The sequence below is a fragment of the Melospiza melodia genome, chromosome 22, assembly GCF_035770615.1.
Source record: "Melospiza melodia melodia isolate bMelMel2 chromosome 22, bMelMel2.pri, whole genome shotgun sequence".
Taxonomy (NCBI): domain Eukaryota; kingdom Metazoa; phylum Chordata; class Aves; order Passeriformes; family Passerellidae; genus Melospiza; species Melospiza melodia.
In genome coordinates this window covers 12679584-12705530 of record NC_086215.1, presented here as the reverse complement: position 1 = coordinate 12705530, position 25947 = coordinate 12679584, and the positions used below count along the sequence as shown (strand labels likewise).

General features: G+C 55.2%; 2 protein-coding genes across 4 annotated transcripts in view; one reads left to right on the top strand and one right to left on the bottom strand.

Annotated features, from left to right (window-relative positions):
• Window positions 1–797: 797 nt before the first annotated feature.
• OLFML2A (olfactomedin like 2A) lies at window positions 798–9188 on the bottom strand. Of its 2 annotated transcripts, XM_063174498.1 has the most exons (8): window positions 9116–9188; window positions 5169–5432; window positions 4610–4717; window positions 4317–4502; window positions 3840–4098; window positions 3129–3350; window positions 2777–2962; window positions 798–2560 (listed from the first exon to the last, which is right to left on the bottom strand). In XM_063174498.1, exons 1-8 carry the CDS (start codon window positions 9179–9181, stop codon window positions 1959–1961), a joined length of 1893 nt encoding a protein of 630 aa, XP_063030568.1. In that variant the 5' UTR covers window positions 9182–9188; the 3' UTR covers window positions 798–1958. The 2 variants fall into 2 exon arrangements, with proteins under 2 accessions (XP_063030568.1, XP_063030567.1); XM_063174497.1 differs by lacking the exon at window positions 9116–9188 and having other exon boundaries at window positions 5169–6876.
• A 723-nt stretch (window positions 9189–9911) lies between these two features.
• NR6A1 (nuclear receptor subfamily 6 group A member 1) overlaps window positions 9912–25947 on the top strand; it is a 71844-nt gene continuing 55808 nt past the window's right edge. For both annotated transcript variants that reach the window (XM_063174335.1, XM_063174334.1), the window contains exons 1-2: window positions 9912–9989; window positions 22206–22265. In XM_063174335.1, the coding sequence (XP_063030405.1) occupies window positions 9923–9989; window positions 22206–22265 (127 nt within the window). In that variant the 5' untranslated portion in view covers window positions 9912–9922. The remainder of the gene's footprint in view (window positions 9990–22205; window positions 22266–25947) is intronic.

Sequence of the window (25947 nt, the reverse complement as noted above, 5' to 3'; positions counted from 1 at the left end):
TTGGTGCACCCTCAATGGTGCCAACAGACTGCAACCATGGCCAGGATGCCACCTGCCCACTGCACATCCTGCCCACCCAAAGACTGGCCAGCCCCGGCCCAGCTCAGCACTGGGCTGGCACCGTGGGGAGAGCAGGACGCCAGCAAGGAGGCAAAACCACCACAAACAAACCAGCCCGGCCAGTAACTGAGAAGGGGGCGGGGGGATCAGGGCTCGCTGCCCGGCGGCACCGAGCACAGGAGGAGGTTTTGGGCACCAGAGCCACCTGCCCAGATGGCCTCAGCTGCCCTTCCCCAGGCGCCACATCGCTGTCACGGGGGCTTCGAGCACCACAGCCCCCCAGCATCCCTGCCTCAAGCTTCATTTGCTGCTTGCTGCTGAACTGAGAGATTTTAATCTTTTAATCACGTTATGAGCCGAGGTGGTGCCGGCCACGCACAGGAGGAATGTCTGGAAGTCAGCAGCTCCTGTCGCAGCGGGAGCCCATCCTGCCCCCACCCACACGTCCCCACTTGGGGACCCCTGTCCTTCCCAGCCTGGCTTGTCCTGCGGCTGAGCTGGGACCAGAGACCAGGACCGGCCTGGGGCCCGTGCCAGAGCAAGGATCGGCTCACAAAGAGTCGCTGGGACTGGAGCTCCCCACCGCAGCCCGAGCACAACGAGCGCTCTGAGCGTGCGGGTTTCACTGCTCCCCTCCCGTGTTTTCTGAGCGAGGGGAGCGGAGGGGTGTCCGCAGCCCAGCCCGGCACAGCGCGGAGCCGCGGCAGCCCCTGCGGAAGAACAACAAAGCCCTGGAATTAGAGATGTGCTGGGAGTTTACTTTACCACAAAAAAATGTCAGAAATCCGTATTGTTTGTACAGGGATTTGCTGGGGATCGCTAGATAAAAGCCTGGCAGGGACCAGTCGAGGGGAAAAGTCGGCCGGCTCCTTTTTGGTGGCGAGAACCCACGGCCGAGAGAGGGGACAGCGCCTGGCCAGCGTGGGGGCTCGGGGCAGGGCAGGGGCAGGAGAAGGGGCAGGAGAAGGGGCAGGGACAGGGACAGAGACAGGGAGGGATGGGGACGGTGAGCACCCACCCTGCCCAGCTCCAGGACAAACGACAACACACGCAGCCCGCTCTCACATCTGTTATGTTTTAGTACTGCTCATGTCTAAAATGACCAAAACCAAGCCAAGCGCTCACAGCCCCTCGCTCTGCCTCACACGGAGTGAGAGCCCCGAGGGTGCCCTGGCCAGTGCTGGGTGCGGGCAGGGGTGTGGGCAGGTAAGAGGGCAGGAGTGAGGGCAGGAGTGAGGGCAGGTGTAATGGCAGGTGAGAGGGCAGGTGAGAGGGCAGGTGTGTGGGTTTCTGTGCAGGCAGGACACCCCAGGCAGGCTCCTCCACGCCTGCTGCCGAAGGGGACTTGCACAGCTCCAGTGAATGCATTTAAATAACAAACTCATGATCAGCAAAAGCAAAGGCATCTTAACCACACTTCCTAAAATAGCGACTGGCACCTGTTCCGGGCGCCGGGCAGTGGGGGGCCCGCGGGGCTGGCCCTGGCCCTGGCACGGCTGGCAGCGCTGGATGGCACACGCGGTGCCCGGGCTGGGGGCAGCGCAGGGGGCGCTCGGGGCGCTGCTGCAGGGCGGGCGGGCGGTGCCAGCGGCGGCAGAGCCATGCGGGGCTGGGCTCCTCTGTGAGCCCGGGAAGGCGACGCTGGCCGAGCTGCCACGGCCCCGGGGCCACGTTGTCACAGGGGTGGGTGTCTGCTGGGGGCTGCTCTGACGGGCTCCCCACGCCCTGCAGCACGGTGGGCATGGGGCAGGTGGTGGCCAGAGCAGATGGGGAAGGTTCTGAGGGGGAAGCTGAGCTCTTGCCACAGCCCTGGCTGGAGTGGGAGTGCCAGGGCCAGGCTGCGTCAGGGTGCCCCAGCCAGGGTGGGTGCAGGAGTGCAGAGGGACCCGCCCGGGCACTCAGACCACGAAGCTGAGCCCGTAGGTCATCTGATGGCCGTTGTCCCAGGCATAGAGCACCTTCTCCTTGGGGTTGTAGTCGACCTGCGTGGTGAAGGAGTAGTGGTTGAGGAAGGGCAGCCGGAGCTCTGCCTCCGTGTTTGTGTGCGTGTCGAAGGCATAGGAGATCTGCCCTTCCTTCTGGCTGTAGGTGTCCACAGCATAGAGGATGCCACAGATGATGAAGCAGTTCCCGTAGGTGTTGCGCTTCAGCCCCGTCTTCCAGGTGGTTTCCTTGCGCACCGAGAGGTCCACGGGGTCCAGCCGGCTGAGGACGATCACCTCCTGCTGGGAGTAGTCATAGTCCACCGAGGGGTAGATGACCCAGAGCCCGCTCTCATCCACGGCAAAGTCGATGTCCGAGTGGCCCCTCCACTTCCAGGGCGTGGTGTCCTCGTACACCACGTCGTGGAGCTGCGCCCAGCCCGCCACGTAGCGCTCCTTCAGGTCGTACTTGATGATGTTCTTGGTGAAGGCACGGTTGTAGTAGAAGGCCCCCCTGTACACCACGTGCCCCGTGCCAATCCAGTTGTAGGGCAGCTTGTAGAGGTTGCTCCAGCGGCCTGTGGGTGGGTGGGAGAGATGTTGGGACCCTCCACAGCCCAGGGGTCCCATGCACGACGGCCAGAGCATGCTGGCAGCAGAAGGGGCCTTGTGTCACCCTTGCTGCCCTCTGGATGCTCCCCTCAGCTGCCCACCGCCCCAGGGCCCAGCACAGCTGGTGTCACCCACCTGGGGCAGCCAGGGCCCCCGTGCCCGCTCGGCCGCTCGCCCCTCACCCTGCTTGAAGCTGTCGAGGCTCCTGAACTCCACCAGGCTGTTGCCATAGTAGTAGTTGGTGACGTAGATGCGGTCATCCTTGGCTGCCGGGTCCTTCATCCAGGCCCCCTCGTTGCGCCCGTAGCTGTGGTGCTCCCTGGGGGGCTGCACGGCCTCGATGGTGCCTTCGCACTCCGCCTCCTTCACTGGGTGCGAGGCGGAGGAAGAGGAAGGCTTATCCCTGCCCTGGCACCCGACCCCTGCTCCTTCCCGCGGCAGATTCCTGCTGGCTTAGCTTGGCAGGGCACCGGGAGCGCGGGGCTGGGTGCCCTCCAGGCTGGGTGCCCCCTGCCAGCCGCCCCTCTCACCCACCTCTGTTGGGTGTCTCGGGGTCCCCGGTGCTGTCGGTGCCCTGCCCGGGGGCGCTGCGGGCGGTGCTGCGGGGCACCGGGGCGGTGCTGGGCACGGCCGTGCTGCCGGGCACGGTGCTCTCCACCTGTGCAACAGCCTGGGCCGGGGTGCCCTCGGCTGGGGCAGGCGGGGGGCCCCTGTCCTCCTGCGGCTCTGGCACGGCCGCCCCTCTCACAGGGCTCTCTGTGGGGGGACGAGCCGGGGGTCAGTGTGTTTGTGGGGCCGGGGGTCAGTGTGTTTGTGGGGCCGGGGGTCAGTGTGTGTGCAGGGCCGGGGGTCAGTGTGTTTGTGGGGCCGGGGGTCAGTGCGTGTGCAGGGCTGGGGGTCAGTGTGTTTGCGGGGCCAGGGGTCAGTGCGTGTGCGGGGCCGGGGGTCAGTGTGTGTGCAGGGCCGGGGGTCAGTGCGTGTGCGGGGCCGGGGGTCAGTGTGTTTGTGGGGCCGGGGGTCAGTGTGTTTGCAGGGTTGGGGGTCAGTGTGTTTGTGGGGCCGGGGGTCAGTGTGTGTGCAGGGCCGGGGTCAGTGTGTTTGCAGGGCCGGGGGTCAGTGTGTTTTTGGGGCTGGGGGTCAGTGTGTGTGCAGGGTCAGAGGTCAGTGCGTGTGCAGGGGCACACCCTGGCCCCCCTCGGTGAGGGGTGCCCTCCCGGCCCCCATCCCTGCCCTGTGCAGACTCACCGCGGCTCCCGGCCGGACCCTCCGCCGCTCCCTGCCCGACCTTGTAGTAGGTGATGCCCCGGACCACGGTCTGCTGCTGTGCCACGGGCTTGGGCTTGGCCGTGGGCTGTGACCCCGCCTTGGCCTTGGTGTTCTCCTTTTTGGGCTTTTCGGGCTTCAGCGGCTTCTCCTTGGGCGCTCGGGGCGCTGCCCTGTCCCCCAGGGCCTTGCGGGGGCTGGGGTACCGTCCTGCCTCCTTCTCCCGGCCCCCTGTCGTGTCCTGGGGGACACAGCCCGGTCAGACCCCCTGCCCTCCCATGCCCTCCTCTTCCCTGCCACCTCTGTGCCAGGCAAAGGACACAGGCACCAGCCCAGGGTTACCCCAAGGATCTTCCACCAGCCTGGGGGAGCCTGGCCCTGCCTGGCAGCACCCGCTGTGCCTGCATGGGGCTGGGCCCCGGGGTTCCTGTGCCTTGGGGCACCTCTGCCTTGGGGTACCTGTGCCTTGCTCTCGGGGATGGCAGCCGCGTCCTTCTGCAGCAGCTGGTAGCCCAGGTTGGAGATCTCCTTCTTGATGCTGATCATGATGTCAGAGTAGTTCTCATAGCGTTTCATCTGGTCAGTGAGGTGCTGGACACTCTCCTTCATGAAGTCATTCTCCCTGCTCAGGTTGGTCTTGATGGTCTGCAGGAGAGGAGAGGAGAGGCTGGAGCCCCACTCGGGGGCTCACAGAGCTCCTGAGCTGTGCAGGGGGGAGCACTGTGGGGACGGGGCTGCTGGAGCTCGCCCACCTCCTCCAGCGTGTTCATCTGCGCCACCACCTTGCTGATGTAGGAGTGCACCTTCATCAGGTCCATGCTGTACAGCGTTCCCTCCAGCAGGTCCACCATGGCCTGCAGCTGCAGGGGGACACAGGGATGGGGCCTGGGGTAAGGGCTGGGGCACGGCACAGGGCACAGGGCAGGGGCACGGGGCACAGGGCAGGGGCACGGGGCACAGGGCAGGGGCACAGGGCATGGGGCAGGGGCACGGGGCACAGGGCACAGGGCACGGGGCATGGGGCAGGGGCACGGGGCACGGGGCACAGGGCACGGCACAGGGCACAGGGCAGGGGCACGGGGCACAGGGCAGGGGCATGGGGCACAGGGCAGGGGCACGGGGCAGGGGCACAGGGCATGGGGCAGGGGCACGGGGCACAGGGCAGGGGCACGGGGCAGGGGCACAGGGCATGGGGCAGGGGCACGGGGCACGGGGCATGGGGCAGGGGCACGGGGCAGGGGAACGGGGCAGGGGAACGGCAGCACAGCGTGGAGAGGGGGCCTGGCCCCAGTCCCACCACGGCACAGATACCTTGAAGAGCTCGGGGGCCTGCTTCTTGAGCTTCTCCATCTTCCACTCGTTCTCGCAGGGGTTGAGCGAGGAGGGCGGCGCGGTGCAGGAGCACCGGCAGTCAGCCCCCGAGCTCACCGTCTCCACGGTGTAGAAATCCTCCACGCGCGCGCTGCCGCTCCGGACGCGGCTGCAGGCGTCCCTGCTCAGCGGCCGCAGGATGCACTTGCAGCGGCAGTCGGAGCCCTCGGACGTCATCCGGACCTGGTCCATGTCCCCCAGAGCCTGCGGGACACGCCGTGAGCCCGGTGCCCACCTGGGTGTGCTGCAGGGCCAACCCCAGTGGAGCAACACAGCCAACCCCTCACTGTGCTCGCCCACAGATCTCGCAGTGCCCCTGGCTGTGCCCAAAGGAGAGAGGCTCTGCCTAGGCCAGAGCACCCTGTCCCACCGCTCTGCAGCCGGGCTGGCAGGGACAAAGCCCAGGGACCTGCTCATCCCTGCAGTGCTTTGTGGCCCAGGTACTTCAGTCTCATTTCCATGGCTGCTTCCCAGCCTCCAACAAGACCTGAGAGAGCAGGGATGGTGGCAAGAACACCCAGCAGTGCCTCTGTGCACAGGGATGGTGGCAAGAACACCCAGCAGTGCCTGACTGAGCAGGGATGGTGGCAAGAACACCCAGCAGTGCCTCTGTGCACAGGGATTGTGGCAAGAACACCCAGCAGTGCCTCATTGAGCAGGGATGGTGGCAAGAACACCCAGCAGTGCCTGACTGAGCAGGGATGGTGGCAAGAACACCCAGCAGTGTCCCTGTGCCCCCACGGCGGCTCGGAGCCCACACAGGGTCCCTTGTTTGTGGTGACATGCAGCCACCTCGGGGTGAGCTCGGCCCCTCAGTCTGCCGCGATGGCCTGAGGCATGGGCTCAAGGACTCCCTTGTTTCCACACATGGCCCTGATTCACGCTGCAGAGCCCAGGGTGCTTTTCGGCCGGTTTAGCTCATTTCTCCCGCTGTGCTCAGGAACAGGCGAGCCGAGTCCCTCCCAGCCCCTGCCACCGGCCGTGCACCTGCGGGGAGCCCAGGGCTGGCAGGAGCGTGGCCAGGCCGCTCTGGGTGTCCCACGGGCGGGGATGCGCCTGCCCCGAGCACCCCGGAGGGTGGGAGAGCAGGGAGAGGCAGAGCGGTGACCCCGCAGGGAGAGGGCTCTGCCCACAGGGACTCTGACTCATCCTGGGAAACAGAACGGTGGCAGAGCTGGGAAACGAGCTGAGCTCTGGCTCCCGGTGCTCCCCGGACCGCAGCGGAGCACAGAGCGGCGTGGGAAAGGGCAGAGGCCCATGGGCTCCATGTCCTGCCCCAAGGCAGCGCCCAGGGCCGCACAGGGCCGGATCCTCCCGCTGTGCTGTGGCACCGGGGCTCCCTGAGCTGGGCACGGACCCCGGCTCCCCACAGCCCACAGGGGCCAGGGGCTTCCCCCCCTTTCTGAAGGGCTGCAAACCCTCACACATTTTGCATTTCAAAAAACCCTCTTTCGTTCAAAGGGAAACCGGGTCCTGCGGCCTGAAGGGAACACCAGGACGCCAAAGGGCTGTAAATTGAGCAGGATCTAATCAAGCTCTCAGCAGGGAGCGGGGCAGGGACCCCTCCCCAAACACCACCTCGCCAGGCTCGCACGTCCCCGGGGCCCCTGACCTCCCCCATGGCCACTGGCGCTTGTGCAAACAGGCAGGACGGCTCCCAGCCCGGCCCCACAGCCCGCAGCGCCCGGGCTGTCCTGGGGGGCAGCGTCCATCCGTGTGCTGCCCGCCGAGCACACATCCCTGCGGGAATCCCTGGGAGATGCTCCCCACTGCAGCCCCGACTCAGGTCAGAGCTGGGCTCCCCCGTTCCAGAGCAGCAGCCCCCGGTGAAGGCGCCGCTGCTGGAGCCCAGCCCGACCCCGGCACAGCTGTGACCCCACCGGCTGTGAGCGCCCTGCTCCCAGCGCCTTCTGCGGGGCAGCGCTGCAGGAAGCTCGTTCTGCGGGAGCAGGGGACCCTGGCCGTGCGTCCCCTCCTGGGACACTGACAGCGGGCACGTGTCCGAAGCACAGAACCTCTCCAGGGCACGAAGGGCCAGCCCCTTCCCCGAGACCCGCCCGGCTCCGGCCGCGTCCGTGCGGCGGGGCCAAACGCGCTGCGGGTGTCCGCACCGAGCCCGGGCCGCCGCCCACCTTCAGCGGGGCCGTAACGCTAAACCTCGCTGCGCCGTCTGCCAGCTTCCCTAAACAGGAACTGCATGCTCTATTTATACAGAAAAGCCCGTAAGCGAGGAAGTATTAAAACCAGGCTCCCACGCGGGGAGCCTCTGTGAGGGTCCGCAGTAGCTCGGCCGGTGCCCCCGGTGAGCCCCTGCCCGGCTGTGCCCGGCTCCGCAGGGACGGCCCACGCCAGGGCACCACAGACCCTCTCCCAGCAGGGCACAGGTGGTTGGGGATGTGGGTGCAGAGGGCAGCCCGTGCTTTCTCCAGGTGGGAATCTGTGAGCTCCCCGCGATGGGGCTGATGCAGCCCTGCAGGGCTCTGCCGATTCCTTCCCTGGGTCCCCCACTCGCTGCAGACCCCAGCCCAGGGTGCTGCTGCCTCTCCTCCCAGCGGGTCCCTGTCCCCGGGGCTGCACACCCATGGCTGCTGTGGGAGAGTTGTCCCTGCACTTTGCTGAGGGTTTCCTCACTGCGAGTTTTATGAGCTGGGTAATTTTCCCGGTTTCCGGGACCTCTTGCAAGAGCATCCATGTGAACACAGAGTTTGTGACATTATTTGGAGAAAGCGGGACCTTTGACAATGACCCTTGGCCAGCTTTAAAGCTGTCCCTTGGCTGCTGCCAGAGGACTCGTCTCGGAGGAAAACAAGCTGTGTTGATAAGCTGCGGCACCGCTCGCCTCTGGCACAGCTGCCGGGAGGCATGTCCCCGTCACGGGAGGGAAACCATGTCACCCTCCTCTTCCTCCTCCTCCTCCCAGGCTTGGCACAAGGTGTCAAACACGTCCTGCAGCTGAGGCAGAACGGGGCTGGCAGGGCTGGGCCGTGGCTGACGGGGGCCAGACCCCGGCGCTGGCGCTGCTTGGGCGTCCCGTGTCAGTCATGGGGACACAGCCGTGCCAAGCGTTTGTGTGGCACACGCATGCCCGCCGATGGGATCTCATCGGGAAAACACCTCTGAGCACAGCAGGCAGCACCTGCGGGCAGGGAGACGGCACCGCGTGGATCGCCGAGTCCTGCCAGCATCACCCCTGGCAGCCCGCCGGGAACCCCAGCAACAGGGCATTCCAGGCTTTGGATATCTGTTCCAAGCTAAGTGCTGCCCGACAACAGCTGCGCTAGCGCCGTTTCCCACCAAATGTCTTGGAAAATCCTGTCTTTTTAACATTGGGTGATCCTAGCAGTAGCTGCTCCCACCACCATTGCTCTGGGCTGGGTCCCGGGGTCCCGGCCCCGCTACGGCCACTGACCCCGTGGGAGACGTCTTCCAGCTGGAACCGAGGGCTCCTGAGGCACGGGGGAGGCGGGTTCCCCCCGCTGCCGGTCCCGCTCCCGCTCCCCATCCCCGCGGGGAAGGCTTGTCTGGGCTGCTCTCTCTGGCACGGAGTCGCTCATTGCAGCGCCCATCACCGCAGCGCCGGCGCTTGGGCACCTTCCAGCCGCTGAACGCGCTCCCAGCCCGGGTCACTGCCGGCGCCGAACCCCCGCCCGCTGGGAGCACCGGCACCCGAACCGGGACCCCTCCCGGGACCCCCGCCCGCCGCCCGTGTCGGGCCGCGCCCCCGCCGCTCCTCCCGGGCACAGAGAGCAGCGACCGCCGGGGACATCGGGCCGGTCCCGCAGCGACGGGGCTGCCCCTGCCCGCTCCGACCACTGCCGTGACCGCTCCCGGCCGCGATCGCGATCCCGGTCCCGACCCCCGTCGGTGCCGGTCCGGCCCGTCCTTACCGTGGCGGCGCCGCGCACCGCGGCCAGCGCCGGGAGCAGGAGCGCGGGGAGCAGCAGCGCCCGCATGGCGAGAGCGGCGGTGACCGCCCGCACCGAGCGCCGCTCCGCCCGGCCCGGCCCGGCCCGTCCCGTCCCGGCGGCGGGGAGGAGCCGCCCGTCCCGTCCGCCCGTCCGTCCCGTCCCGCCCCGCCCCGTCCCGCCGGCGGCACCGGCCTCAGCAGCGGCGCGGGGGCGGCGCGTTCCCCCGGGTGGAGCCGGCCGTGCCCGCCCCGGGGCTGCCGCGGAACCGGGGCTGCCGGTGCCCCGTGCGGGGCTGCCCGTCCCTCCCCTGGCTGGCCGGTCCCCCCCTCCGAGCGGGAGGCGGTGTCCCGGGGCAGGCGGCCCGGACCCCCGCCGGGGCTGTGCGCTTTCCCCAGGCTATGCCCCGTGCCCGGTTTCGCCCCTCTCGCGGTGCCCCGTGCCCGGTTCCCCTCTCCCGGTGCCGCGGGCAGCGCTCGGGGCTCGGCCGCCGGGTGCCCCCTGGCGCCCCGCCGCTCCCGGTGCACCGGCCCGGGGCAGCCCGCGGGGCGGGGCGGGGGCGCGGGGCGGGCCGGGGGCGCGGCCGTCGGGGCCGGGCCCGGCTCCCCGCGGGCGGCGCTCGGACTACGGCTCCCGTGGTGCCCCGGGGGGGCGGGGCGCGGCCGGCCCGGCCGAGCGCGGCGCGGCCCTGGCTGTCAGCAGCGCCCGAGCGGCCATGGGGCAGCGCGGCCGCCGGGGCCGCTGAGACCGCCGAGCCCCGGCCCGGCCCGGCGCGGCCCCGGCGCCGCCATGGAGCTGGAGCCGCCCGCGGAGCTGCCGGAGCCCCGCGCCGCCAGCAAGGGGCCGCCCCGCAGCGGTGAGTGCAGAGCGAGGGGTCCGGGCGGGCCGGGGTTCGGGGCCGGCGGTACCGGGGGCTCCGCCTGCCCGATGCGGGCCCGCAACTTTCCGCGGCCGCGGGGCGCAACAAAGGGCCGTGCCCGCCCTGCCCGGTGCCCGGTGCCCGGGCTGGGGCCGGGACCCGCTCGGGGACACGCGGGGGTCGCCGCCCGCAGCGGTGCCCGGGGCCGGGGCGGCGTGCCCCGCGGATCTCACCCGCCCCGCAGGAACCGCCTTTGCCCCGGTGCTCCGGGGCCCGCGGGGAGCGTGCGGCGGAGCGGGGCCGCTGCCGGCTCGGGCCGGGCGCGCCGGGGCTGCCCCGGTCCCGGTACCGGCGCCGTGTCCCGGCCGTGCCCCGCGGCTGCTCCCGGTGCCCCGCGGGTGTCTCGGCTCAGCCCCGGAGCCGGTCCCTGCCCGGGTTTATGGGCACCATTTGGGACCCTTTTACACTTCCCGTATGCAGATGCCGCATCTGCACTTGAATGTCCCTGCCAATTTTTATGGTTTACAATTGCATTTTACCATCTTAAGGTACTCGGGTTCTCTACAAAGGGTTTGCTCAGACAAAAGAGGCTTTTTATCAGCAGCATCCTCGGTTTTCGAGATACGGGCGGTACCGAGGGATAGGCGGTGTGGGAACGGCAGAAATGGGCGCTGCTGTAAGCGCCCCGATGTGTAACGTCGAGTTGTCCCTGGAAGCGCTTTATTCCTTCTCGCTTAATTAGATGTCCAATTGGATGAAAGACACTTAATACTCTTAGATACTTTAATAACACTCTAATAACACTCTTAATGCTTTAATATAGCCTTAATACTTTTTGAACTTTCTGATTTAATTTGTGAAGTGTCTGTTGCTTTGGAGTCCCTAAGAGCACAACAATATTAATGCCTTGTCCGCATTTGCTATTTTTCCCAGAGATGTGGGATTTTGAGGGAAATCTCTTTTGATTAATCAGATTAGGTGTAAGAGTTTTTTGCGTAGCTGTTTCTTGTGACAGATGTACCTGTGGCTGTGGTTAGTCTTTTGAATGGGTGATGTAATAACCTTTTGCTACTTTGCCTTCAAAAATGTGAAATACTGCTGCGGTGTTGAGACATTGCTTGACCTTCAGTCTTTCTAAAGCCTCTGGGGGAGGAGCAGGAAAGATTGGGTTGTTAATTCATGGTTTTATAAAATACCTGCAAATGATAATGGCAAACGAAGACACTGAATATTTAGTTTTCTTAAGAAAGATTCATAGTGCCTCTGATACCTTGAGGAACAGCATCTTAACAAAACCAATGGAAATTGTATGAGGACAGAGGTATAAAAGTCAGATTGTATTCTTGGTGTTAAAATGTTAATGTTAAAATCATTAATGAACTTAAGCTGTGCACGTGGCTTCTGTGTTAACCCAGAGTAAACTGCTGCAAGTTTATTGGCGCCTTCAGTGAGAGAAGCCTCAGGATAACTTTGAAATGCAGGGTGTAGTTTTATTTCAGCAGTTACAGGCAATTGCAGCCTCATTATTGGAGGGGACACTTGACGTTCTTAGAATATAAGATGATGGTTTTCCCTTGCCAATTTGAGTACTTCCTCTTCCATGTAAGAAATGTATTTTGTCATTGAGCAAATCAATAGCAACGCATAAAACCAGTTTTTTTTAAAAGCAATTTCATTAAGGCATTCATTTTTCCTGCAGTAGTAGCAATTATTTCTCAACAGGGTCCCATTTAAGATCAGTCTTGCTATAGCTTCAGTTGGCATCTTTTTCCTCTGTGAGTGAGATACGATGGCTTTTACACAGTTTTAATTATTTAATGTCTTAGCTAAAATAGGGACACAACAGATTAACTGGAATTAAGGTAGCTTTGGACACTTTGTTGTGTGCTGTGGTCTTGGAAGACAGATTTATCAGGAAACTAAACGGAAAACTTGAATTTTGTGTTCCCGTAAAACTATTAGAGTTTCAGATGGGCAGATTACTGATCTGGATAAACTTCATACCAGAGAAGAGAGGAAAGTTGTCAGAGCACAAAGAATGTAAGGTTTTCAAAGAAAAGTCCCTTTGCCTGCATCCCTTCCCTTTTCCGCAGCATTCCCAAACTTTACTGGCACACACTGACATTTTTAGTGGTTCTTTATGCTTGGTTGCTTTGCATCTGATGAGATAAGCCTTTGCTTAACAAAGACTATTTCATTGATATAGTTGGGTCTTAGTTTACTTGCTATAAACATTTCTTTGAAGATTTAGGAAGAAAAACAAATGGAGTTGTCGAATGGCAATGCTGCTGAAGTCAAATGTCTCTGAATAAACAAGAAGCTACAGTGTTATTTCAGCTCAGTGTTGGCTTGTTGAATGTGGATGTCTCTTGCTTTTGTAAATAATAATAGTTCAGAACCCTATACATTATTTTCTCAGTTCTGTGGTGGGAAGTGAAAGGCATGTAATTTAGGAAAAGCTTAACTCCTTTGTTTGGTTTGATGGTAAAGATGGAAAAATACCTCTTGGTATAAAGTTGGAATTTGGTATTGATGGCTTCTGTAGATCATTAATCAGGAAAATGGGTTTATGCATGCCTTTTTGTGCTGAGCAGGACTAGTGCTGTATGTTGAGCAGATGCAGTGTTTGATGTGACGCTGCAGCAACAAGATTTTTTTCCCTGCTTTGCTATAAAACAATTTAAAGGTATTGAATTATAGAAAATGAGGGAACTTTCCCATCTGGGAGACTAATTCTTGGTTGTTGGGAAGCAATAGCTGTCTTTCTGTCCTGCCTCTGGCAAGTCCTTTGTGGGATTTCTTTTTTTGGTGGGGAAAATGTGTGTGTGTGCACCAGTGGTTTATTGAATTACTGTTCAACTTCTCCGTGGTAGAGCTTTGAACAGATGCATTTACACCAGGATTCTGTGAGAATGGGAGCACAGTTTATCCTGTTGATAAACTGCCTATTTAAATAAAGCCTTCAGCAGTGTAATCTGGTAATTCTAATTAAGTCATTTACATAGGGAATTGGCCCAGGGTTTCATCAGATGGCTGCTGGGGAGCTGAAATGCATTCTTTCCCTCCAGCTGTATTAAACCAACCTTTTGATCCTGTCCTTTTTTAGCCTTTAAGCCAAAGTGGTTATCACTGTGCAGAGTTAATTGAGAAAGGGAAGTTGGGGGACAAGGGGACCCTTCGAGCTTTAGCTTTGGTCTTAATTATTACACTTCTAATTACATAATTAGAAGACTTTCAGATTTTGTGTTGATAAAAATGGTTCTGTACAGGTTTTGTTAGAAAGAGGAAATACTCCACGGAGAGGCTGGCTTCAGTGAAGTTCTTTATTGGTAAATGATTGCCCATAACTTATCTTGGGAGCAGTATAAGCCTGGGGTATCTGAGTTCTCCCTCACTTTGATAAGGAGGTTTCATTTACCGAGGGTGGACCTGCGTCCTTCAGAGAGCACAAGTTACATGGCCACCTTCCATTGCCCAATCATCCCAGCTGTGGGCTTGTAGAGGTGGGGAAATTTAAACTTAGGGAAATGTCTGCTCAGTGTGAAAGATTCATTTTTTAAGCTTTTTTTTTTCTTTTTTTTTTTTTTTTTTAAACAAATGCCAGACTGACTGCAAATTGCTGTGATGTCCTTGTCTGGAAATACCTCCCAGCTGAAACTTGAGGGGGAGCCTTCAGTAGATTTTGTGGGAACCTGATCTGGACTGTGATGTCCCTCAGACAAATTCTCGTGTTGGACAGAGGCTCTGCAGCTGTTCCTGCAGGAAATGTGGGTGCAGTGTCTGCCCTGTCCCCAGCCCGCAGGTGCTGTGCCCCTGGGCTGTGCATGAGCGCAGGGCTCCTGGCAATGCAGGGTTTATTCTGATTAGCTGCTGCCCAGCAGCCCAGGGTTTTACCCGTGGGAATTGCTGCAGAGCCCTCAGGTCCTCAGTCCGGGGGATTGAATGATGGCTGTCGTGGTTGTAGTAAAAATTTGTAAAAGGACTCCGAGTCTCTGAAAGTTCTGCCAAACACCAGCTTGTCCTCCAAAAATCTCTTCATTCAGTCTCACAGCTGTAGCTTTATGTTGTTTGGCAATACTTACAAGGAATTATTCCTAAGTATGTTGTTTCAGATGTCTTGTGAGTGCTTTTGCCAGGAGGCTCTCCATCCCCTGCCTGTTTTATCAGCAGTGCTGAGGAAATGCCCTTTCTGTGGGTCACAAGCAGGGCTGTTCTTACCTGTACATTTACTGTGCCCTGGTGGTCCAGAACTCTGAAGGGAGCTGAGGAGAGGTGCCAGTGTTGGGTACCAGTTTGCTGCTGTGCCAGGCTCAGGGAGTGCCTGCTCAGTCCCTCCTGTTTGCTGCTGCTTTGTGAAGTTTTCTTTGCCCGGTTCTGTTTTCCTGCTTACCTGGCACTGCCAGCTGGGTCCTTCACCTTAACACTTGAGCTGACCTTTAGTATTTCACTTGGATTTACATAAGGGCTCTGCTCAGTGAACTGTCCCTATCACAGGATGATATCCATAAAAATGACACTTCCTAGTCTTGAAAAAAATCCCCAGGCCCATTGGAGACATGTGAAAAGGACACCCAGCAGGAAGAGAGGCCCATGGCCTGAAATATTCATCAATCATTTTCCTGGCACCAGGAAACCAATCAACTCTTCTAAGGGGAGAGAGCAATCAATCACACGATGTGGGAAACAGGGATTGCTGGCCCTGCCAGAAATGTCCCTTCATGGGGACAGAGGGAAGGGGCTGTGTTGCTCCTTACTCACAAGTGGTAACTTACACCCAGCTTTTGTAAGAGGCAATCTGTGCACACCGTGGGCTGTGCTGCATCACTGCTCCGGGTTTTGTTTTCAGTAATGCTGAGTTGTTTTCTCCTTAGATTTTTTAAATTTACCTTTTTTCTGTAGCTGGTAGGCGAAGGGTTTGTTTCCTGTTCCCAGACCTCTGTGTTCTGAGGTGGCAGGTCCAGCAGCAGCATGTTTTTATCTAGAAGACCAGAATTTTAAAATTTTGCTCTTTTTTTCATGAAACAACATAAGTTTGAAACAGCTTCTATTGGAAACTGGTACCGGGGAAGAAGTGCATCTCTGGGTGTTTGACCTCTTCCTCTATCTTTGGGTTATGCTTAAAGAAGTATCTGTACATTGCCCAATAATAAATGAACTCGAGTTGTCAACATCTGTAGGATATTTTATTGTAGGATAGGGATTGTTTGAATTCCAGTAAGAGTTCAAATAATAATATGAAATTCAAATAAGAAATACTACAAAATATTCTAGTAAGCTGCTATAAATTGGACCAAGAGACCTGTTTGTAGCTTTCTTTTTCCTATGAAAACCTCTGCAATAGTTGCTACATAAGAAATGCCACAATCATGGCAAAGTAGTTGGCAGTGCCACAGCCTTTCTCATCTCCTTCAGCCCAGCAGACCATGCTGGGATGATTTTTCCTGGGGAGAGTGAGATGTTTCAGGCGTGCCCACGGTTCCTGGCTGGGTGGGGTGCAGGGGGAGCAGCCCTACCCACCACTGCCCAAGCAGAACACCACCATCTGCGGAGCACCCAAAGGAAGGACGCAAACAGATCCCCTGTAGCAATGTATGTAACAATTATTTTAGAATTGTAAAACTTGTAATCATGTCTTCCAACATGGATTTTAACAAAGACAAAACCATGCACAGTCTTTTCATGGAAATCAGCAAAACATGAACTGCTGTATTATTTAAGTTAGGTTAAAAGTCAATTACGATTCAGATTGTTCTTCAGAGCAGCAGTGTATACTAAATTCAATCAAAATTAATTTCTCATTGAAAAGATTAGGAGCCTTCTCTTTGATAATGTTGATATTTTTCTGCATTGAAGGTAATTTTCTAGTACAAGTGGAGACAAATATCCAAATGTCAGGAAGGATGTTTCTATTCTGAACAGCGTTTTTCTGTCTGTCAGACAGTTTCTATGTGCTTTCTAAGATGCTTAGATGTGTTACCACAATGAAAAGCTGCTAAGAGATGTGGCATCCTGCAAAATGAGATTACAGCAATAGGCAGATGTGGCTGGCATGAGCCCCAAGGAGAAAGGGAAGTGTTTCTGGAATGGCAAGCAGCAGGAGCTAATGCGGTTTGCAAACATGGGAGACAGTGGCACAGAGGTAGGTGGGGAGAAAGAATCCAATTTCCCTTGATTCCTGCCACTGGTAATCCCTGTCCCTGGGAGGCCAAATGCTCCGTGTGAGCCTTTCAGTGCAGCCAGACCCGGGATGCTGCTGCTGCTGGGGGCTCTGAGTGCTGCACTGAATGGGCAGGATGGGTGAGAGGGGAGTGCTGGGGGCTCTGAGTGCTGCACTGAATGGGCAGGATGGGTGAGAGGGGAGTGCTGGGGGCTCTGAGTGCTGCACTGCATGGGCAGGATGGGTGAGAGGGGAGTGCTCAGGGCTCTGATCTCTGCACTGCATGGGCAGGATGGGGGAGAGGGGAGTGCTGGGGGCTCTGATCTCTGCACTGCATGGCCAGGATGGGGGAGAGGGGAGTGCTGGGGGCTCTGAGTGCTGCACTGAATGGGCAGGATGGGTGAGAGGGGAGTGCTGGGGGCTCTGATCTCTGCACTGCGTGGGCAGGATGGGGGAGAGGGGAGTGCTGGGGGCTCTGAGTGCTGCACTGAATGGGCAGGATGGGTGAGGGGTAGTGCTGGGGGCTCTGATCTCTGCACTGCATGGGCAGGATGGGTGAGAGGGGAGTGCTGGGGGCTCTGATCTCTGCACTGCATGGGCAGGATGGGTGAGAGGGGAGTGCTGGGGGCTCTGATCTCTGCACTGCATGGGCAGGATGCTGCAGTCAGTGATGGGAGGGAACCCTGAACTCTCAAGGACTGGGCACTTACTGCAGCCACAGCCATGTCCAGGTGGCCTCACAAAGATGGGGGCCACACCCATCTCTGTTCAGGTGTCCAGGTAAAGGGGTGCTTCCAACCCAGTGCACTTGCCTCTGGGAATGCTGCCCAATCTGCAACATGATTTCTGCCATGTTCTGTATATCATCACATTCTGTTATTTATCAGGAGATCAGTATTATTCTGCGTTGATGTTAACTCCTCAAAAAATAGCATCTCTTGTATAATGTCAGTCAATTCTGGCTTTTTAATGTAGGTAATTCTGGTGAACTCTAGATGGATTTTGCTGAAGTGGTATTCCTTATGTTGGCCAACACTTTATCAGCTATCAAAAAGTCAATAAAGAATTTCCCCAGATTTACAGACTGATTATGCAATTGATCTTTCAATATTGGAGTAGGCTGGGCTGCCTGGTGGCAAAACCCTCATAAACCAAAATGTCCTCCAGGTAGAGAAGATGCAAAAATCTCCTGCCCAGGGACAAAGGCAGTGTGCCTGTGGGCTGGGGTGCTGAGAGGCACTGGGTGTGAAACAGAGACATGATCACCTTCTAGGACAGGCTTTTTTCTTCATCACTATAATTTTTCTAAAAAGTGTTGGTGCTTGACTGTGTTTTCCCTTTTGGTAGTCTAAAAGTGTGAAATAAGATGCCAGATGTATATGAGTCCCTTTAGAGGAGCGAGCTGGCTGAGAGCTGCCCTGAATTTTGCTGTTATCACTATCTGGCTGGGGGTACTCCCTCCACAGCACCCCATCTCCAGGAGCAGAGCCTGCTGAACCTCCCAGCAGCTTTCCAAAGAGCACTGTGCCCTGTCCCAGAAATCCCAGAGGCTCTGGAAACCCAGCCCATAAGGCATGTGGTAATGCTGATAGCACAGCAAGATGCATCTCCTTTCTGCTTTGGTTGTTGTGCCTCAGGAGGCACGTCAGGAATCCTGTGACTTTTGATGGCATCAATAAATCAGATAGCATGCTGACAGAATTTTACTGGAATGTAAACAGGCATTCAAAATAACAATGTTTGTAGAGACTTCATTGAGGAATACAGTGCAGGTACATGGAAGATGCATGGCTGTGTAGGTTTCCTTTCAGTTCTGTTGGTAAGCAGGAACTGGGACTGTGTTCCATGTAAATGAAAATAAGTAAAAATATTTATCAGGAGATGACCTTATTTCCCACTCCTCTCTGCAAACAGTGTGTGTTCTCAGTGCTGAGGTGAGACAAGCTCTAGCCAATGTAGGGGAAAGGGGAGGAATGTCTCTGTATAGTAAAATTGAGCTGATAAGGGATAATGAATCACCTTCAGCTCAGCTCTGCTGAGTAGTAGCTGCTCTGGAGAACTGCAGGCTGCTCAGCCTTGTCTCAGCCCTCAGTGGGAAGGGTATGGAGCAAATCCTCCCAAAAGGCACTTGAAGGACAGAAGGTAGTTGGGAACATTCACTGTGGGTCTACCAAGGGTAAAGATCATGCCTGAGCAACCTCTTTGCTTCTGTGATGGGATGGCTGGATCCATGCATGAGGAGAGAGTAATTCTGTCATTATAACCTTAGCTTAGGCAGGCTTCTGATGCAGTCTCCCATGTCATCCTAGCAGGCAGTTTGGGTGCAAACCTGGGCTCTTTTGTTCAGTTGAGTTCAAGCACTAACTGGTGGCCATTAAGCTGTGACTGTCCTTGTGAGTCATTGTTGGGACCAACACTACTGAGCAACTTCATCAAGCATCAGGATAATATTGATTGAAACTTCAAAGTTAGACACAGCCATCAAGTCCTGCACCTGGATAAGCCATGGCATGGTGCAGGCTGGGCCTGGGGTCCTGGAGAACCCCACAGCCGGGTCAGGCTGGGCTTGTGAGAGCTCACGGCCATGAGGCTGCCTTGTGTGGGACATGGCAGAGTCACCTCTGGAGCATCCTGTCCCACACACGTGTCCTGCCTGCAGCCCCACAAGCAGCGCTGGGCTGGGCCACACAGATCCCGTGTGTGGCTGATCCTGGGCATGGTGGCACTGCCTGAGGCAGCACCTTCTGCTCCTTCCCACCCTGGGAATCCCTGAGTGCTCAGGGTGCCCCGTGCCGCCCGCCCCGTGCCGCCCGCCCCGTGCCGCCTGCTGAGCTCCTCCATGCTGGGGAGGGGGCACCACAGCTCATCCTCAGAGTCCAGTGCTGAGTCCAGGGTCAGGCTAAGTTCATTTCTAGGAGTAGCCCATATACTCCTTCAATTAGCATGGACAGGGACAAGGGCAGGCAGAGGTCAAGAGAAGTTCAAAATGGCATCATCTCTTTTTGCTGGTGTTCCCAAATGTTCCTGAGCCTGCAAAGCTCTCCAGTGTGTTTACCAGACCATTGGAAAAGCCAAACAACAAGGCCTGGCTTGATACAGGGGAAGTTAGAAATCGAGGGGTTGAGAATAGCACTGTTGCTTAAAACAGGAGAAATAATTGACTTATGTTGTGGTAGAAAATTAGGCTGTAAAGTGAAAAACACTTAAAAAGAAACCCTGTTGTTTCAAGGGAGCTTTTTGCTCTGATTCCTGCTCAGCAAAGAGGGGTACCCCAATAAAGGTCATCAGCTTCATGAGCTGAATTATTAATTCCTTTCATACCACTCAGGGCTTGTAAACAGTGTGTAATACAGGAAAACAATTGGCACTGTTCACTGAGTGGGCAGAGAGGTCAGGAGGTAAATACTTGTATTGGCAGCAGCAGCTCTTCAGAGCTGAGCAGACTTCGGTCCTTTTCTTCTTTTAGAGCAATCCACTTTCCAGAATCTTAGCCTGGTTGTTAGTCCCTATCTCCTCTCCCTTGGATGAACTGTTTTTAGGAATTTAATGGATTACATATAATAGTGAAGATAAAAAGGGCTGGAGGGAAGGGTGGGGGATTATGGGTAAGAGAGCAAACCAGCATTGCCATGTTTCATAAACAGCTGTGTTTTTACACAGAGAGAAATTTTTAAATCCATCTATTCAAGGCCAGGTGTAGAATAAGCAGTTGTGCTTCTGCGTACTTAGAATAAAATCCAAGTGTGATTTTGAGATTAATATGTTGTAAATACCAGTAGTAGCGCAAGCCCAGAAATGCTGATGTGTTGCTGCCCTTGGATGGCACAGCTGTGCCATGTTCCTGCAGGGGCTGTGGGATTGCTGGGTTCCAGCAGCACAGGGCATTGAGGGGATTGTGACCCCAAACTTGAGCAGCTGGGGGTGGTGAACATGGTGAACATACTGCAAACAGCCAGTAAAACACAGAATTTCCAAGTATGGCTGGGAAATAGTTACACTTTGTTGTTTGCAGCCAGTAACGTGGCATTACAGCGAACAATCTAAAATTTCACTTGGAGAATGTGTGCTGCCTCTCTCTAAACACTTCCCACTCAGAAACCTCCCTTCAGAAGGCACATGCATGATTGAGTTGCTCTCTGGGTGACACCTGATGAGCCACTGCAGATGCTGGCAGGTGTAGCTTACTGCCCTGAGTGCCTCTGCCCTCGCAGCAGCTCTCGGTGCCTGCCCTGTGCCATCTGGCCAGGGCTGGGCACTGACCCCTGTGCCAGAGCAGCAGGTAACCTCGCAGGGACCATCTGCTGGGCTGCTGCCCTCCCTCAGCCTGCTGAAACCTCTGTGCTCAGGGCTCACTCTGCACCACCCTCCAAAGAGGCAGAGCGACTTCAGCCTGCACTTACTGCTTGCCTTACCTTGGATGTGTGTGAGAGCATACGTAGCTTTCAACAGGCAAAGGACAAAACTCTCTCCAGGAACCTGAAATGGCTGTACTGCATATGAAGAATATTTTTTTTTAATTTACAAAACATGTACAGTATATGGCTAGCTAGTTCCTAAATTAGGGAGACTGTAGTATTAAGGTGGAAAATAGGAAGATGCAAAATAATTTTTCTTCTCTGAGCACATCAGAGACTGTGCAGTGTAATGCAGAGGCTGTTGGGAGGTCTGCAGCCAGCATGTCACATGCAGCTTTCTGAGCACTGCTGCAGGAGCCAGGCAAGATGATAAATTCATGTGTAGGTGTTCTAGGAGTAAATGCCTTGGTAATCCAGTGGGGAGTAGGACAGGAACAAGCCCGGGCATTGCTGAATAAATCTGTAATTGTGTTTGCTGCTTTTCTATGGCTGGTGTTTAACACAATGAACCAAAGCTGCTGCTTTGAGAAGCTACACCGAGGAGGCTCGGGGTGGTATGGAAGGGTGGCAGCAGGATTTAGTCAGTGTGGTGCAGTGTCTGCTCTCACGTTCTGTAAAAATGGTCTGCTGAAGTGTTTACTTTTGTTTGTGGTTTGCCTAATTAGAGCAGAACTTTGCACTTCCAGTGTAAACAGTGGTCCTCAGGGAACTGCCTGCTGCCCCAGAAATGGGAATTGCAAGAATGTGAAAGGCAGGATTTGGGCTGGCAGCAAAGCCTGGCCTGGGCTGGGCTTGTGCTTCTGGGGCTGTGTTCTGTGGTTAGGAATGCAAACTTGTAGTGTGCATTTATTGGGTCTTGGAGCTAAACAAGAGTTACAGAATATATAATTATGTGAGACCTAGCAGCACCAAAATCACAGAGATGGAGACTGAGCTTGGCTTGGGTGGTGGTGGTGATGTGCTGAGAGGGGCTGTGGTCTTTTGGGAGAGATCAAGCCCAAAGAATGCATCTTGGCTTTGCCTAATCTTGGGTTAAAACTGACCCTGTTAGTGCAAGATGGTTTTCTCCTGGTTTGAGTCCTGGGGAGGTGGATCCTTTCCAAAACACAGAGGGCAGTCTGGCATTTGTTTTTGATCACGTTCTGACTTTGAGGGTTTTCACTGGCAGACACAGGCAGGAAGTTCTGTTTCTTCTTTCAGCTGCTAGAAAATAAAGCTTTGGAGTGTCTTGTGCTTAAAGACACTTGTTTCTGATGCTGCTCCAGATCAAATTCCAGCAGCTTGCCAGCCTTTGGAAGAGGATCTCTGTTCTGATCAGGAATCTTTTGAAGGTTCACTGGCCACAGATGGGAGATCATCATGTCCTTTCATTCCACAGTAATGCTCTGCATACAGCTTAAACCTGGTGTAATTTAGACTTTCTTTGTGCTGGAAGTTGCTCTGAATTGATATTCTCAAACCATCACAAGTTATAAATTACTAATATGACTGCTGAGAAAAGTAGATCTATAGATAATGTGTATGACAGAAATACCTTGAGAGGGGGAGGCTGATGCTGTTGAAATTACCTGCTCCTCAGAGCACCTTCCTCGGGTGACTGAAGACACACGTATTCAATTTCAGAGTAAATGAAAGTTTTCAAAGTAAAACCTTCTCAGTAACATGCACATCACATCTTTCTCATTTTCACTTTCCCATTAGCTGCAGATGTGGAGCAGATGAGTTCCTCCTCTCCTGTCCTCCCTGTGAACTCCGTGGGCAGTAAGTACCCCTTTTCTTGCCATGTGGGATGGGGTAGAATTTCTCATTCTGAGGTAATCCAGAGATGTGAATTGATACTCCATGGTAGAGACTTGGAGAAGTTTTACAGCTGATGCTTGTTCATGGAAGTGGTAATTCCCATAGCTGAGAGCTGATGAGGTATTTCTCACTAAAGTAGCACAGACCAGGTCTGTACATCACTATTTACTCTAGCAGAATGCAGGCTGTGTAAGACCTGTTGCCACCAGAGATATCTCGGCGAAGGAGATGCCTGCATGAGTGATAGAAACCCCTGAGGTGATGTAAATTATGTTGACATGGGAGTCTTTTTCTGTTTCATTCTGACACTTGAAAATCTATAGCCTGACATTTCTCATAAAACTGAGATCAGTTGGTGCAATCCTCCTCAATTTCAGGGTAATTCTGGACCTGTAACTTTTTGAGACTTTGGAAACCTGAGGTGCTGGACACCTAAAAAAGGAGGAATTCAGAATTCCTTCTTAACACTCCATCTAGTGGCATTTGCTGTGCGGAGGGAGCAGTCGGTGGGAATCCACTAGATGGCAACAGGCCCTTGTCAGACTGCTGGGACTGGGAAACTGTGTCCTTCACAGGGCTGAGCGCCCCTCATTGAGAGCAACTTTTCATCTCATTGTTTGGGAACTCTGCGGATTTGTCAAATGTGGCAGACTTTGAACTGGCAGCTCGTTTCAAAGTGATGCTCAGATGTTCACAACTGCTAAAAGCCTCCCAGAGCCAGGACATGGTCCCTTCCACGTGCCTTTGTGCTGGTGGACTTGCACTGACTTTTATTGGAGAACTGTGGCTCCTGTGTGATGGGAGTGAGAATCTGGTTCCTTCCTTTATAGCGAGAGCAGCCCTGTGGAGTGCATGCATGGCAGGCTCTGAGCTCTGAACATGTCTGCAGTTATTTGCCTGGTGATTAACAAAACACATCCTTGTTGGTATCTAGCTACGTTTTCATGCAGTTTATCACTTTTATATGGAAACAGGTAATTTCACATGCATATGTAGAATAATTTGTCATCTAGAGACATGTACAGTTCATGATGATATATTGGCTAATACTCTATTGAACCTTTGTGGCCTGATATAGCTCAAATTTACTCTTGTGCATTGACAGGTATTAAAACATAACTAAATTTCCCATAGTATTCTCCCAGCAGAATGTATCAGCAGAAAAAGAGCAGGGCTGTCCAACATGAGCTGACCCTCCTTCCCCCCTTAAATAACTGTGTGTTAGTGCCAGTGTGCATTTGTCTAGCTGCAGCTTTCATGTCTGTTATCTTTTGCTAAAATGAAAAATGCTTGTCTGTTCCCTATGAAGATATTTATATAAACTTTTGATAAACTAAATAAACCGAGCTCCTCGAGTTCTTTTGATGTCTCCCTGTCTCTCGATCACAGCTCAGCGCTGGTGGCCCCTGCTCAGTCAGGACCATGGGCCAGCCCTCGTGGCCTCTGCCGGGGATGGGTGAGCCCTGGAGCTCCTGCTGGGCAGGTCCCCAGTGTCCCCAGCCCAGCTGTCCCCTGGCTGTGGTGGCAGCACCGAGTGCGCTGTGCTCGGTGTCACCCTGATGTGCTCTGGGCAGCAAACAGTTGCTGACACAAACATCTGAAGCTTCCCAAGCATGGATTTAAAAACATTCTGAACGTGCCTGTCTTTCCTTAGTTTTTTCCCTTGCTGTCTTCCTTACCAAAATTAAAGCAAAAAAAAAAAAAAAATTCTGGAGGATTTTTTACAGCTAAGTAGGAACCCAAATTTTAATCCTATTTGTACATGCAGAGCATTTGAGAAGTGTGGAATGTGTGCTCAAGCCTTTGGCTTGTCGTGCATTGGCAAACTGGGGTAATGGCCCCTTTACTGTAATTTCCCCTGTTTGTGTGAAATGTCTTATTCAGAGTAATTGCAGTGAATTATTTTTACGTGTCCCCGCAGTAAAGATGAACACCTCTGTCAGGACTCCTGCATTTTCTACTTTCATGCAGGTATACATGAGGAAAACCAGTTGGCTGAAATGTCTATTTAAAATAACACAAAAGTGCTTTCTTGTACATCATGTAAGATGTCTCTGGAAAAAATCCAAATTGTGCACTCTCACTTCCGAATGAGTCTGCCAAGCATGCTGAAAATTTTGAGATTTCAAAGGCAGAATGTCAAACTGCATCAAAAATGAGTCATTTGTCTTGTTTTCATAATGTTAAACGATCTGGCAGGCATGCTTTTGGGCTGCTCACTGTTACACTGCTGTGGTAAATTCCCTGTACTTACCCGCGCTGTCGGTGCAAGTGCTCGCTGTGGGTGACTGAAAAGGGCTCTTGGCTATCAGACCCAGGGAGAGGGCAGATTATTCCTAAAATTCCACTTTTGCAAAGTTCAGTCTGTTTGGTGTTGAACTTGGTGGAGCTGTTCCTGTGTAAAATTGAACGAGTTTAAGTCTTTGAACAGAGCAAGCAGATATATTTTGAATATTCACCAGACTGGAGTTTAGAAGTCCTTGGTGAGTTGTTCTGACTTGAGCTGTACAGAGGGACACGGTTCCTGTGGGATAGCAGCACAGCATGTCTGAGCAGGCTCCTTCAGGATAATCCTGAGAGCAGCTGGAGGAGCAAACAAGGCGTAGAAGTGCTTGGAGCCTCTGCTGCCCAGGGATTGACTGACACCAGTGCTGGGCAGAGGGAGATCCACCATCCCTGCTCCGAGTGCCGCGGGGGCACCACAGGAGCCTCCTCCCTTTCCTGCCCACCCTGCCCATAGACAGGGGCATTTCTGGACAGGGATGGCATGCCAGTCATGCAGAAATACCTGGAGGGCAGCTGGAGAGGCTGCTCCTGTGTCTCAGGGCAGTGTCAGTCTGTCTGCCATGCAGAGAGGTGTCTGCTCCTCCCTGCACAGCCCCGAGCAGGAAGGTCCCTGCCTGCTCCAGCTCCTCACCTTTGCAGCAGAACTGAAGCTGGCCCTGCCCACCACAGCCCTGAAGAATGTTCTCTGCAGCAGTACCTTAAAGCACTATTTTCTGCTTTGCTTCCTCCCATTCTCACCCCAAAGCCCCACAGTTCAGTCCTTTTTCATCTCTCACTGGGCACTTTGTAGGACCAGTGCTGTTCCATACCTTGGCTCACTCAGGAGGAAGTCTAATTTCCTATAACCTGGTAAAGCAGGTTTATGCTTTACTGATAGATTTACCAATTGGGTGACACTTTTATTAAAACTGAACTAGTTCCTCAACTGTTGTGCTCCTTTAAAATCCCTGTGCATTTCTTAATTAGCACTCAGATCTGCTCATGAGGGAGCTGGATGAGGAATCATGAACTCATGTGGTGGGACAATGGCTCAGTCTTACACAGTTTTGGGAGGCAGAACATGGACAGGGCATTTCTTTGGCAGAGGTGTCACTTTTCCAGCTGGACAGGCCACCTGACCGTCAGAGCAGGAGGTCCTTGGGAGAGCAGGAGCTCCTTGGCTGGCTGGTCCGCAGTTTGCATTCATTGATCAGTGAGTTGATAGCAATGAAAACCCACCGACAGCAATGAATGTTGATTGCAGCCATTAGAAGCTGAAGATGCTGAAGATGCCAGGCCATGGCGATGGTGCTTCACTCCAGAGCAGCCCAAGACAAAATTCCCTGGCACGAGCTTTGGGTCTTTCCTTATTCATGGA